The sequence below is a fragment of the Myotis davidii genome, unplaced genomic scaffold, assembly GCF_000327345.1.
Source record: "Myotis davidii unplaced genomic scaffold, ASM32734v1 scaffold330, whole genome shotgun sequence".
Taxonomy (NCBI): Eukaryota; Metazoa; Chordata; class Mammalia; order Chiroptera; family Vespertilionidae; genus Myotis; species Myotis davidii.
This window is the reverse complement of record NW_006283770.1, coordinates 7201167-7216201: the sequence shown is the minus strand read 5'-3', so window position 1 is coordinate 7216201 and position 15035 is coordinate 7201167. Positions and strand designations below refer to the sequence as shown.

The 15035-nt window shown below is 39.3% G+C and overlaps 1 protein-coding gene across 2 annotated transcripts in view; it reads left to right on the top strand.

The window, feature by feature from the left end:
- NELL1 (neural EGFL like 1) overlaps nucleotides 1-15035 on the top strand; it is a 687144-nt gene that overhangs the window by 122666 nt on the left and 549443 nt on the right. For both annotated transcript variants that reach the window (XM_006753968.2, XM_006753967.2), the window contains exon 4: nucleotides 3158-3254. In XM_006753968.2, coding sequence (XP_006754031.1) covers nucleotides 3158-3254 — 97 coding nt within the window. The remainder of the gene's footprint in view (nucleotides 1-3157; nucleotides 3255-15035) is intronic.

Genomic DNA, 15035 nt, shown 5'->3' with positions numbered 1-15035 from the left:
AAGCTCTCCGCATTCTGCTATATCCGTATCTAGTTTGTTGGCTCTGCTTGCTGCATGGATTTCTCTAGTGAAGACTGCCTCTTGGAATGAATTTGGGACTGCTGGGAAGGTAGCAGCCAGCAGGATTATTTTGCGGGGATCAATCAGGCAGGGCTCTTAATGGGAACTGTGACACTGGAAATTGACTTGCCTCTTTAACACAGGTGCGTGGGTCACTGCCCTGCCTTAGCTGACAGTGGGTGGGCGCAGATGTTTGCGTCTATGTCACATATGGTTACTCTGGTTGTGGAAGACAGGGCAGGACAGGAAATTAAGTTTTGATCATTCTTCTTTCATTGGTGCACTTACTACACATTGAGGAAGGGCCTGCTCTGCTCATTGGAACTCTCCATCTCATGTATTGTAAAACCAAGGAGTGTCGGCATTGAAGACTCCTCTCATCACCCTGACAGATGCAAATGTTTTCAAATAGTTTGTGACAACATTTTCAATTGATTAGTAAGACAGCCGTATCAAAAATTCTGCCTCTTCCCCTCAGCACAGTGACTTCATTTCTCTCTGGCTGCCTCTGAAATTCACCAACATTGAACATAATTTTTGCATCATTATCTCCATAGTGCATAAATAATTTTGCATCCTACTTTCCCCCAGTGAAAATTATTTTGCGTGCTTTCCCATATTTCACAGCCTGAATATTTATCACTCTTAATGACTGTAGTAAATTCTATCAAGCTCATCTACTCTAACTTATGCATTTCTCTCCTGTTGTAAATTTGTCTTCCTAATTTTAGGAAAAAACTTTTCTTAAGGAAGTATATAGCAGATTCTTTTGTTAAAGCAGTTTTGATAAACTATTTTATTTAACAGGGCTCATTCTAACAGACAAAATACTGGCTGAATTCTTGTGGAGAGAGCCCAGCCTGTCTTTTTAAAGGAAACTTATTTTTGTTTACTTATGTCTTGAGCCTCCATTTATAACAAAAATATAATTAGTAAAGAAGGACCTGATATATGTAGAGCCTTGTCAGGTGAATGCCTTGCATGGATAGTTAGGAAACGGCATGCTTCTGTGGGGAATAGCGGAGTCATGGATGATGCGGCTAAGTTACAAGACTGTGGTGTGACAGCTCCCGGCTGTAAGAGTCTTGCACTCATGCACCTGCCTTGACACAGCTGGACAATCTTTCAGTTCTTCCACTTTCCTTCTGAGAGTTGCTGGAGGAGCCCGTCCCCCTCTAGCCATGGTCAGCCAGCCAGGGCCATCTCAGCAAGGAAGACTGAGCAGCTGGTAGACCTCTGGACCTACCTGGTGATGACCCCTCCTGCAGGTGTTCTGAGCAAGAACTGGAGAATGCAAGGAATGGACAGGGCCATCAGGGTGCACTGAATTTCACAGATGATCACTCTGTCTTTCCCCACCCAGCATCTTCTGAGCATCTAAGAGCAAGTTTAGCCCCAGGAAAGCTTGTCCTTCCTCTACTCAGCACCCAGGTGCTGGGAGGTCCATGCCAGGGGTGGGTAGAGGCCTGTGATCTGCTGGTGGAGGCAGGGATGATATCTTAAGGGATCACAAATCTAAACATTTGTGACTAACTGGGGTGTGGTAGGGAAGGAGAGCAGAGATAATTCTGTTGTTTAGTAGGTACCTTCAAAGATCCTGGGGTTGCTATCTCCTCTGTATTAGTCATATGTCTTCACTGATCATATCATATATGAAGATTTTGTTCATGCACAAAATTTTACCTTATTTCTTTTTGCTCCATAAGGGCAGGACTTTGTGTGTGTGTGTATGTGTGTGTGTGTGTTTTTAAAATATATTTTATTGATTTTTCACAGAGAGGAAGGGAGAGGAATAGAGAGTTAGAAACATCGATGAATAGAAACATCGATCAGCTGCCTCCTGCACACCCCCTACTGGGGATGTGCCCACAACCAAGGTACGTGCCCTTGACTGGAATCGAACCTGGGACCCTTCAGTCTGCAGGCCAACGCTCTATCCACTGAGCCAAACCAGTTAGGGCTGTATATGTGTTTTATTGCTGTGTCTCTGGTTGCTTCATGTGGAGCTCAGACCATTAAAGTGCTCAATAGTTGCTTTTTGGATGATGTTTTCAAGAGCTTGATTTAGTAGACTAAGCCTATTGTGACCTGATCAGCTGCTACTCACATGTGTAAAGGGGTATAGCCGGTTACCTTAGAAATGAGTAGCAGCTAAATAAACCCAGCTAGGCAGAAGTAGTATAAGAGGAAGTACATGGGCTTTGGAAGCTGGAGATTCTCATCCCAACTCTACTACTCTCTGAGTGGCCCTTTCATATTCCCTGAACCTCAGCTTTCCCACCTGTAACATGGATAAAAGTACTTTACTCACAGAGTTTGCGGAATGTTCAATGCTCACAGTAGATACTCCCTGACAAAGGATGAAGACAGAAAGCCACGAGGGGCCCAGGTAATGTGTCCAGGTGTTAGAAGAGGTCACTGAGAATATTGGACTGCTGGGTGACCCACAGGCTGGGCCTGGGCAATTTAGAGGCTCCTCCCCTGCCCCCTATCCTTAGAATGTACATTCCATCCACTGTTCCCATACTAGGAGTCACTCAAGCATGTGGCCTTGATGCGGTCAGCCAGCCAGGGCCATCTCAGCAAGGAAGACTGAGCAGTTGGTAGACCTCTGGACCTACCTGGTGATGACTCCTCCTGCAGCTGTTCAGGAGTAGTGTGTGATTGAGGCATCTCGACCCTATACATGTCTGAAACACATTAAGGCCTCTATATAAACTTAAGATTTTGGCAGGTGGGTGTGGAGATCTCCTCTGTGGCCACCCAAGACAAGCCTCCTATGTAAGTTCTCTTGCTTAAACTGCCACTTATCAATCGGGAGTGGTCTGCCTCTTTCTTCAGTCTCTCCTTGCCCTCTGTGTATCGGAGCCCGTTTTTAATTTCATCCAGGGAACTCCTGAGGTTGTGAAATAACACCAAGTGTTGTCAAGAAACATACGTCTGCATTCAGGTTACCTACCCATCATTTCAAACATGCCACACATTGACTCCATATCCCCATAGCAGAAGTATTGCTGTGAGTCCTTCAAGCAGCGTGTGTACGGTTCAGTTCTGCAGTGAGCCTCTCTATTAGTAACTGTGTTCTTTGCCCCTACAGGATTTATGAACGTGTGATAGACCCTCCTGAGACCAACCTTCCCCCAGGAAGCAACTTATGGCTTGGTCAGCGCAACCAAAAGCATGGCTTATTCAAAGTAAGGACTACATTCTACTTCTGTGCTTTTTTAAAAAAAATATATTTTATTGATTTTTTACAGAGAGGAAGGGAGAGAGATAGAGAGTTAGAAACATCGATGAGAGAGAAACATCGATCAGCTGCCTCCTGCACATCTCCCACTGGGGATGTGCCTGCAACCCAGGTACATGCCCTTGACCGGAATCGAACCTGGGACCTTTCAGTCCGCAGGCCGATGCTCTATCCACTGAGTCAAACCGGTTTCGGCTTCTGTGCTTTTTTATGTGTTGATGTGAATGAAATAATTTAATCTTCATGATTTTATGAAGTAGGTGCTTTGAAACTCTCTGTGAGGCAGAGAGTAATGGGACTTGCCTAAGGTCACACAGTTCACTGTGGTGCCAGGTATGAATGATGCAGAATATAAATGATCCTCACAATGTTTTTCAAACTAATTCTTAAGGTTATCTTTAAGTTCGTTTTCATTCTCAGAATATATATTAAATCATTTTTGGGGTGATGTTTATGTATACAATAGGAAACAAATATCAGTGTCTAGGAGTGTTGATTTTCTTGTCTCTAAAGAGGACAGTACAATGACTGCATTATTGTACTTTATAAAAACGTAAGGATACCATGTTGAAATGAATTGAAGAAGTTAAAAACATCATGAAATTTTAAGATAGTCTTGTTCTTCAGTAGAATGGCAGAATTTTGCTTCTGGCAATATGGTAAACTAGATATTTTAACAATCCTTGTACTTCACAATGCCTCTAAATGCTGGATAAAACAGAACAAAATCTTTTAAGATTTATCATTGCACTTCTACAAAGGGAGATTCATAGGGGCCAAATATATGGAGGGAAATGAAAACCAGAGGGATGTCTGCCAATACCAGGAATTTAGAGACTTCAGTTTATTTCCCATTTATTTTTTCGACTTTATTGAGATATAGTAAACCTATAGCACTGTGTAAGTTTAAGGTGTATGATTGGTTCATATATTACACATATATTGCATAATGGTTACCACCATAGCGATAGCTAATATCACCATCTTGTAATTGCTATTTCTTCTTTATGGTGAGAATATTTAAGATCTAGTCTCTTAGCAACTTTCAAGTATATAACACAATATTATTAACTATAATCACTATGCTGTCTGTACATTAGATACCCAGAACGAATTCATATTATTACCGGAAGCGTGTACCCTTTGATCAACTTCTTCCTATTCCCTCCTCCTCTAGACCCTGGCAACCACCATCTACTCTCTATGAGTTCAGCTTTTTAGATTCCACATATAAATGGTACTATACAGTATTTGTGTCTCAGTCTGACTTATTTGACTTCACATAATCCCCTCAAAGTACATTCATGTTTTCCTTTCTGGTGGTTGAATATTATCTGTCTGTCTGTCATCTATCATCTATCTATCTTTCTATCTTTCTATCTTTCTATCTTTCTATCTATCTATCTATCTATCTATCATCTATCTATCTATCTATCTATCTATCTATCTATCTATCATCATCATCATCACCTAGCTATCATCTATCCATCCATCCTCCCATTTCTTTATCCAGTCATCTATTGACAAACATTTAGGGGATTTCTATGTCTTTACTATTGTGAATAATGCTGTAATGAATATGGGGGTGCAGAGATCTCTTTGAGGTAGTGATTTCATTTCCTTTGGCTGTATACTCTATAATATGAATCTACCTAGAAGTGGGATTGCAGGATCAAATGGTAGTTTAATTTTTCGAGAAAATTCAATACCACTTTCTATAGTGGCTGTACCAATTTACATCCCCACCAACAGTGCAGAAGGGCTTCCTTTTCTCCACACCCTTGTGAAAACTTATCTATTGTTTGTTTGATGTTAACCATGTTAGCCGGTATGAGGTGATATCTCATGTGGTTTCATTTGCATACACCTGATGATTTACCTCTTGATTCTATTTCTTTGGGTTGTGTGTCTTTTTATGTCTGTATTATACTGCTTTTATTAGCATAGCTTTGTAGTATAGTTTGAAATCAGGAAGTATGATGCTTCCAACTTTGTTCTTTTTTCTCAGGATTACTTTGTTACTTTAGGGTCTTTTGTGGTTTCATACAAATTCTAGGATTGTTGTTTTATATTTCTTTGAAAAATGGCATTTGAATTTTGATTGGGATTGGATTGGATCTATAGATTTCTTTGGTTAGTATGGACATTTTAACAATATTAATTATTCTGATCCATGAACATGGGATATCTTTCCATTTGTTTGATAAAAGACGTGAGAAGACACAATGTATTGTAGTATTCAGTGTACAAATTTTTACCTTCTTGGTTAAATTTATTCCTGAGAATTTTATTGTTTTTGATGGTATTGCAAATGGGATCATTTCTTTATTTCTTTGTCACATATTTTATTGATAGTGTATAGAAACAAAATAGATTTTTGTATCTGGTTTTGTGTTCTACAATTTCACTGAATTAATAGATTAGTTATAAAGTTTTTAAATAGAATCTTCAGGATTTTCAATATATAAGATCATATTATCTGCAAACAAGAAAATTTTACTTCTTCCTTTCAAATTTGAATGCCTTTTATTTCTTTTTCTTTCCTAGGACTTCTAGTACTATGTTGAATAAGCATATCAGAGTGGGCACCCTGTCTTTTTCCTGATCTTAGAGGAAAAGCTTTCAGCTTCTCACCACTGAGTATGATGTTAGTTGTGAGCATATCACATATAGCCTTTATTATGTTGAAGTTTCTTCTCTTGCCCAATATGATGATAATTTTTATCATTAAATCATGTTGGGTTTTGTCAGATGCTATTTATGCATCTATTGAGATGATCATGTGATTTTTGTTTTTCATTCTATTGAGGTATATAACATTTATTCATTTGCATATCTTGAACCATCCTTAAATATCAGAGATAAATCTCCCTTAGTCATGGTGTATGCTTTTAAATGCATTCTTGAATTAACTATGCTTATATTTTGTTGAAAATGTTGGCATCTGTAGTTATCAGGGTTATTGCCCTGTAGTTTTCTTTTCTTGTAATGTTCTCATTTGGTTTTGGTATCAAGGTTTCTTAACCAATAGCTATTTTATTTAGCTCACACTTCTTTGCATTGATTGGATGATTTTCCAGGTCTGGCTGGTTATACAGCTATCTACTGGGCTCTTTCATGTGTCTGTAGTCAATTTACAGGTCAGCAGGTGGCAGGATGACTTAAGCCTCTTTTCAGGTCTGGTAGTAGTCTGGCTGTTGACTGGCTTCAGTTCTCTTCCAGATGGTCTGTCATCCTCTAGTGGTCTAGCTCAGGCTTATCCATATGGCAGTCTTGAGGTTTCAAGTACAAGAAGAGAGGATGCACTAATCCTCTTCAGTGCTCTATTTGCTTGGTCACATTTGCTAATAATTTACTACCCAAAGCAAGTTCTATGGCCAAATGCAGTCAAGGAGTAAAGATATAGACTCCATCTCTTGAAGAACAATTTTGCAATATTGTTTTGCAAGGATATGGATGCAAGGAGGAGGAGAAGTGTTGACCATTTTAATTATGGAACCCAGATCTCAAATCCCCCAGCCCCAACAGCCCTGCGGATCTCCTTTCCTCAGTCAGAGGCTGTCCCTGTCCCAAGGGACGCGGCTGGATGCCGCGCGGTTTCCCTCTGACCCTCTGGGCTCAAAGATCTGGCAAACTTTCCAGCCAAGATCCCTGGTTTTTACCTTTCCTGGGGAACTCTGCCCTTCCCGGCTGCAAACTGTCTCACCAGCTGAGTCTCCTTCGCCAGTTCGGGGTGGATGTTATTCGTTTTAGCTGCTCATTCTATTTGCTCAGGGACAAGCCCTGGGACACGTCCGCCTGTTCCGCCTCCATCTTGTCTCTCCCAGTGTTGACCATTTTAATAATCTCAATCAAGATACATTGAAAGACAGCCATGCCTAGACATCTTAGTGAAATAGCAGAATCCCAAAGATACAGAGAATATCTTAAAAGTAGCCAGTGAGAAAAAGCAAAATTTCCGCAAAAGAGTAACAAAGATTGAATAGCTATCTTTTGAAGAGTAAAAGCAGAAACCCAAATATAATAATAAGAGTTTTCAAAGTGTTGAAATAAAATAACTCCCAAATGTATTTGTATATATCTGGCTTAATTATTGTTTGAGAATGAGTGTGAAATAAAGACCTTATAAACAAATAAAACTTTTAGTTTATGACCAATAGATCTTCATTAAAGAAGAAAGACATATAATGCAAGGAGAACTGGTGAATACATTGTTGAGAGCATACACAAACCAGAATAATCATTGTTTGATTAAATAATCAAACATTATTTAATCATCATCATAATAATGTCTAATTAAAAATAGGTGTATTTTGAAAATTAATATTAGACAATAATAATAGGGGATGATCTGATGTAAAGTGTTACAAGGCCTTGTTTTGGTCAGAAAAATTAGTACAGAAATTGATTAATTGTAGACTTTAAGTTTGCATATTAAAAATATAAATTAACACTGAAAAAACAGATAGTGTTTAACTTTCGAATTTAATTATGAGAGAATGAGAGGATTTCTTAAAAAATTCTGCCAACACAAATTAAGGCAAGAGGAGAGAAAATGCTGTCTATAATACAGCAGACGTAATTCCATTTCATAATATTTATTATCAGATTTAAGTAATTTACACTCAGTGCTTAAAGTCAAAGTATTTTATTGGATTCTAAGACTCAAATTCTGATGTATATCTATAATAATAAAAGTATAATATGCAAATCAACTGAAGGGCCAAACAGCAGAATGACCATTCCGATGACCACGTTGTGACACCCACTGATGCCAGGCAAGCCAAGGCGGGTGCAATGCAATTGTTCCGGGGCTTATCCATTACCCCATGATTGCCCCAAAGAAGGAGGCCCAACCCCGATTGATCGTGGGGTTCCCAGACTGTGAGAGGGCGCAGGCCGGGCTGAGGGACCCATCCCCTGAGTGCATGAATTTCATGCACCAGGCCTCTAGTTGTTTATATTGAAACAATTAAAAAATAAGGATTCATAAATGCTGAGACTGAAGTGGAACAAAGGAGGAAAAAAATAGACCAAATCAAACATGAGAAAACTGTAGAATCTCAGGCAATATCAAACTTAAAAGCTGAAGAGTTGCTCACATAATGATAAATAATTCTGCAGGTGCATAAACCTAAAGCATAAGCTGAAAGTAGACATTGCAGTATTTCAGAAGACTGGGGAAGGATAGTCTTGCTTTTTTATTATTGGTCACTCTTTCTTATAAGCTTTCCTTTGATCATAACTGTTTCTATTTTATTCAGCACATGCTTACAATAGTACCAGGAACATAGTTGGCAGACAGTATACTCTTAAAATGAATGAATGTAATAGCTATGAATTTGTCTTCTTATTGCAAAGTGACAGAGATAGCTCTCAGAATGGTAATGCAGATGACATAGTAAGTTTGCAATATGCATTTTCTCCCTTTTTTTCTTATCTGTTTACTGTGCCCTATGTGCTTAACACTATATTATAGAAATGATAGGTGCTTTTTTGGCCTTTTTGGGGATTTCTGTTTCAGTAGGAGTTTGTGACAAAAAGAGGGAGAACAGTTAGTGCTATTATTTATTCCAGCTTGATGAATTCATGATTCTTTGAAGAGGTAAGGAACCTTGTGCTTAAGAGCCCACATAGCTGATAAAGACAGAAAGCACAAAGGATGTTCATAGACTTGGCAATGATTTTGCTGTAGAGGTGGGTTGTAAGGGTGTGGAAGAGAGTACCAGCAATCATTGAATGGATGCTTTCCATGTTATACACCTTGTCTGGCCCTACATATATTGTCTCAGTTAATTACATTTCCCTTTCTGAAAATCCTAATGAGGTAGCTGTTATTATCCCAATTATATAATCTCGCTGTAGGACTCAGAGAGATTAAGCTATTCGCCAGTCTAAGTGATGGAAGTGGGATTTAAGTTTAGGCCTTTTTTATTTCAGTCTTTGCTCATTCATCCAAACTTTCATTTAATAATTTCATTCAATAAACATTGTTTTGTTTTTTTTAGATCTTGCTTACTATGTGCTAGTCACTGTGTTAGATGGTGGTGACATTTCACGTAACTCCAGACTGTTCCATGATGGAGGCAGACCCTATTGTCTTTTTCAAGGGTTTTGGCTCAAAGGAATAGGTCAGTGATGGCGAACCTATGACACGTATGTCAGAGGTGACACGCAAACTCATGTTTTTGGTTGATTTTTCTTTGTTAAATGGAACTTAAATATATAAAATAAATATAAAAAATATAAATCTTTGTTTTACTATGGTTGCAAATATCAAAAAATTTCTACATGTGACACGGCACCAGAGTTAAGTTAGGGTTTTTCAAAATGCTGACACGCCGAGCTCAAAAGGTTCGCCATCACTGGAATAGGTGGTCCCAGGGAGAAGCATCAGAAGCGATGTTGTTTCCACACTGTCTGTCCCCCTAGGAAGCAATGTGAATCTCTTTGCTCCCCAATAGGAGTAGCCTAATCTAATGGCTCTTTAGAAGGGAACCTTTCAAAATTCCTTTTCCCCTTAGAGTCCTGTATGTCCGGCAGTGCTCTGGCCATCCTTTGGTGAGCTGAGATGGGTAGGCTTGGGAAAAATATGTCAGTGTCTCATTACAGAAATTATCTCGATCAATTTAATGCCCCTGTAAAAGAGGCAGCCCTGCTCCGGTGAGTCAGCACATCTTCAGGCTTTTAATATTTATCTTGTAGAAGCTGCCTCCTGGGTCCAACCACTCCTGCTTTATTGCTCCAAAAAAAAAATGCTTATTATGTGTTTTCAGGTTAAAATAGCATTATTCCCTGCTTTAAATATTAACACTTTGCTTCATAGGCAAAGTCAAAGCAAAAACTCCTCACTTGTCAACCCTAATTCCTAGACCCTGGTGGGTCCTTATGGATCACCCAGTAAAAGTGCTGCTGACTGCTCTGGCCATTTTTGCTCAGTGGTTAGAGCATTAGCCCGGGGGACTGAATGGTTGCAGGTTCGATTCTCCCTCAAGGACACACACCTCAGTTGCAGTCTTGATCCCTGACCCTAGTCAGGGCACATGTGAGAGGCAACCAATCCATGTGTTTCTCTCACATTGATATTTCTCTCTGTGTGTCTTTCCCTCTCCCTTTCACTCTTTAAAAATCAATGGAAAAATATCCTTGGACGAGGATTAACAACAAGAACAAAACTGCAGCTGATTGAAGAGCACAGGATGGTGCCTGGCACTTAAGGCATAAGGCTGCTAGCATTAGGTCATTTTTATCAGAGACTCAGAACACAAGCCGGGGATTTTTTTTCACCTTAAAACAGCATCCATTTGAGAACATAGCGGGCTCTTAGTGCTGGGCTTATCTGAATCTTGTCGCAGATTTCCATTATAGGGATGGTTGACTACCACTCAGTTGCTCTTTGATCATTCTGAGCTGATGAGGCTGTGAGTTCCAGAGGGTAAAGAAATAAAGAACAAGTGTAGATGAATTGCAGTGAGTTCAGGATGCTTCGGTGGGTTTGATCTTCTGGGAGCTTCTAAATAGTTAAAATAGCTGAGATCTCAGGATTTTACAAGGCAAAGCCTTTCCCAGAGCCTAGGCACCCCTCTCCGTGTCTCCCTCGATTTCTCTATCTGTTGGGTGAACTTGGGTCTGAAATCTTTCCCTCACCTGGACATCACCATCTCCTTAACAGCTCAGCTGTCACTGGGAAGTAAAATGGATGACTTTTTTTTTTTTTTTAATGCTACAGCTGTTGTGTTTTACCTCAGCTGGTTCACATGATTCCGCAGATGGTAAACATATGTTTAGAGGCACCTAGAAAAAGCAGCTCTGCCGGATTCCTCCCATCGCTAATTCTCGTTATTCCTTTCATGCAGAAAGTCCAAGGCGCAGAGCTGGCGAATCTTGTACATTTGTAGATTAATATTTCTGTGCATTAAGACTCTGGAAACAGCAGGGCAGCTAATGATATGCTAATGAGCTGACAGTGTTTATTGATCATCATGAAAGTCGACAAATGTCTTTCTTGGCTTTTGTGCAAGCTGGAATATTTTATTAACTGTCTTCAGGGCAGAAATACGTAATTGGTTGCATTTTGAAAATCCTCCTTGCGAGTTTCCTGGAGTCTTACTTTTCATTAGCCTGTTGCCAAAGCGTGGGCCCTTGCCAGTTTATAAACAGAACATGTCTTCATCCCTATATTTACATGCCCTGCAGGAACTCTCCCCGCCCCTTTTCCTTTTGCCTTTCAAAGCAATTTGTTGCAGTGTTTTAGCATACAGAAAAAACACAACCGTTTTCTTCAGTGTAAACAGAGATCTGCAGGGAAATAAGAGCCTTAAAAAAGAATTAGCATGTTTGGTGGTAGAGCTACTTTTATTTGTATCAGAAAGCTCTGAGTCTTAGATGGACTTGCTTAATCTTAGTTATTCCATACATAAAAGGGTAATAATAGCATACTTTTTCTAATCTTTTTAAATTGCATCTTCCTGTATTTCTTACTGTGAAATGAGAAATGTTCTTGGAACAATGGAAATAATTGGGCATTAGTTCTCCAAACAAAAAACCCATGTAGAACCTATCTGGCGCAAATTTATCTTTCAGCTCCTGGTGAGCTGAGCGCGGGAGGTGGCAACAGGTGGATGTAACAAAGGGGGAAACATCCATTTGTCTCCTTCCCATCAGTATTAATAGTAAAAGTTTATTTATTTGGGCTCTGCATCTTAGGGATTTATTTAGCTACTCAGATTGGCTGAGGTTTAGCATTGCACTAATAATGAGGAGATGGATGTTTTAGCAAATTAATAGATTAAATAAGATGGTGGCAGGTGGGGGAGTCTTAAGCTACTTAAAAAGACCTCTGTTTCCCAGTACTGATGGACTGTTTTAGTGAACTGTTAGCATCTAATGCATATAATTCATCATGGGCAGTGAGTAGTATCTATCAATTAAGACAATTAAGATAGGACCTTATTTTGATAATAGGACCTTATTATAGCAACATCTGGTTAGCTCCTGTTGCTCTAAAACTTTCTCAAATGATACATTATTACTTACACATGTTATATAGTGGCCCAGCATTGGTGTTGGAGTTAGGAAACCTATAGTTTAAGGCCAAGAATTAAGGTGGCCTTTAGAAAGCTACTTCAAGTATTAATGTGCTAGGTTTTTCATAGGTCACATGACCAGGTGATCAGGCCATAGATCAGGCCTCACATCTGTGGTCCTCATCAGGGGTATAACAAGATCGCCTTAGAAGCTTTTGAGAAATTTGGTGACTGTCTTTCCTCAACCTCCCCTAAAATTCTGATGTGTATCTCTAGTTTACATATCAGACTAATAGCTATGAAAATTATATTGTTCAATATTGTATAATTCATAGTTTTCAGGAGCTTGATGCCACTAAGGTATTTATTGTGCTTTCTCTGTGTTACAATAGGACCTGCAGGGTATGCTGAGATGAAAACATATGATATTTGCCTTCATGATGTTGATAGTTTAGTAATTCTGTGAGTTGCCATTCAGTTTCAAATCAGGAAGATTTTACCCAGTGGATATATTGGATTTAGATGCTGTTTTCACCACTGTGAACTTTTAATGAGTGGACCCTCTTGCTCCCAAAGAAACAAATGATTGACAATAAAGCGGGGGTTTTTCAAAGTGACCTTTCATCTGAGTCATTGGGGACAGCCTTAAAATTGGAGATTCCAGTCCGGCTGTCATGGCTCAATGGTTGAGCATCCACCTATAAACCAGGAGATCATGGTTCAATTCGCAATCAGGGCACATGCCCAGATTGTAGGCTGGATCCCCAGTGCGGGACATGCAGGAGACAGCTGATCAATTATTCTAATTACTGATGTCTCTATCTCTTTCTCCATCCCCCTTCCTCTCTAAAATCAATAAAAACATATATTAAAAAAATGAAAATGGAGATTCCTGAAAACATCACCACAGTCCAGTTTTGGAATACTTCTATCACTTCAAAAAATTCTTCATGACTGGTCAATCCCCATTCCCCTCTCCAGCCCTCAGCAAGCAATGATCTACTTTCTATATCAAGAGTTTTATCTTTTCAAGACATTTTCTATAGTAAATGGAACCATACAATACGTAGTCTAATGTGTCTCTTTTCCTTAGCATAACAGTTTTAAATTTTTTCACATATGCATCAGAGCCCTTTATTTCCTTTCTAAAATGGATGAATTAATAGTATGTAATGTAGATGTTAATAAAGTTATGAAACATTTTTTAAAAATGGAGATTCCGAACCACGGCATCCAGGGATCATCTCAAGCAGCGCGACTACGTGGACTCAGACAAGCCCTGCTCCTCCTCACGGAAAGGTCAGATTTCACCTAAAGGTGCGGTTTGCAATCCAGGTTGGAGAGAGGAACACGCGCGGGGGAACTCTGCGCCCCACCAAGTCCATGGCCGTGGGGGCCAGCGTGATCTGTGAATGTGGAAGGGGTCCCGCAGGGCTGCTGGCAGAAGGGAAGTCTAAAAATAAGCCCATAGCTGGACTGGGTGCAAAAAGGCAGCCTTGGATTTTGCCAGTGTGCCGGCTGCTTAGTGCCAGAGGATAGAGGCTGTGCAGAAGAGACTGCGCACACAGCTGGACGGTGGAGGGTTGCCAGTTCACACACCTTCTCAGGCTCTTTTTCTTTTTTCTCTCTCCCCCTTAAATCTTTGTGTTTGCTGCTTTAAAATCAGGACTGTGGTTTACAACACCAGAGGAACAGTGTATCGCAGGGAACTTCAGCACTCTCCTGAATACCTGACAGGACTAAGGTGTGCCAAACAGAAGAGTAGAGGAATTGAAGGACCTTCACTACTGCACATTTTTTTTTTTTTTTTTACCTTTTACTCAAGAAGCTGATTTTTTTCCTTTTTCCATCACCTAATTTTACCTTTTTAATTACTACATTTTTAATTTTAACCAGTATTATTACTACTACCATTTTACCTTTTTTATAGTGTCATTTTATTTTCTCTTTATTTTATTTTGGGATTAGTGTTCTACATTCTATTTTCATCTTTCCTTTAGCATCATTTTACTCTACCTCAACTTTACCTTTATGCCAAAACTCTCTTCCTTAATTTTCCCTTTTGTTGTCCTGTTTCTCTTACCCTATTCCTGCTTTAGATTTTCCCTATTCCTTCTTTTTACTCCCTATTAAATTTTCACCCTACTTATATATCTAATTTCCAATTCCCTGCTCTAAATCCATATACACCTCTCTCTTCTCTTTCTTCACTATCCAAATATTTTCTCTCTCTGTCGTTTTGTTGTTGTTTGCTTGATTGTTGAGTATATTGGGTTTTTTTTATGCTTGTTTGTGAGATTGCTTTTCTTTTTCTTTTTCTGTTGGTTTTTCCCCCCGGTTATTTTTTTGCTTCTGTGTTCCCTTGCCTTGCTTGATATTAGTTGTTGTTTGTAGTTTGCATTCATCTCTAGGGATCTGTTGCTGGAATTTTTTGGGATTAGTGGCTGTTCTATTGGAGTTTTCTCCCCATATAAATAGTTTCTTTCACTCTTCTATTTCATTCTCTTTCTCTTTTTTCTTTTTCTCTTCTTTCTTCCTTATCTCCTAATTCTCTTTGCTCTGGTGGTCACCTTTATTTGGGGTTATTAGTCGTGAATACATTTGTGTTCAGTGCATTATGTGTTGTGCCTTGTTGTGTTGTATTTTGTGCCTTTAAATCAATGAAGCAGAGAGAGAACTACATAACCACACACCTGGAGAAC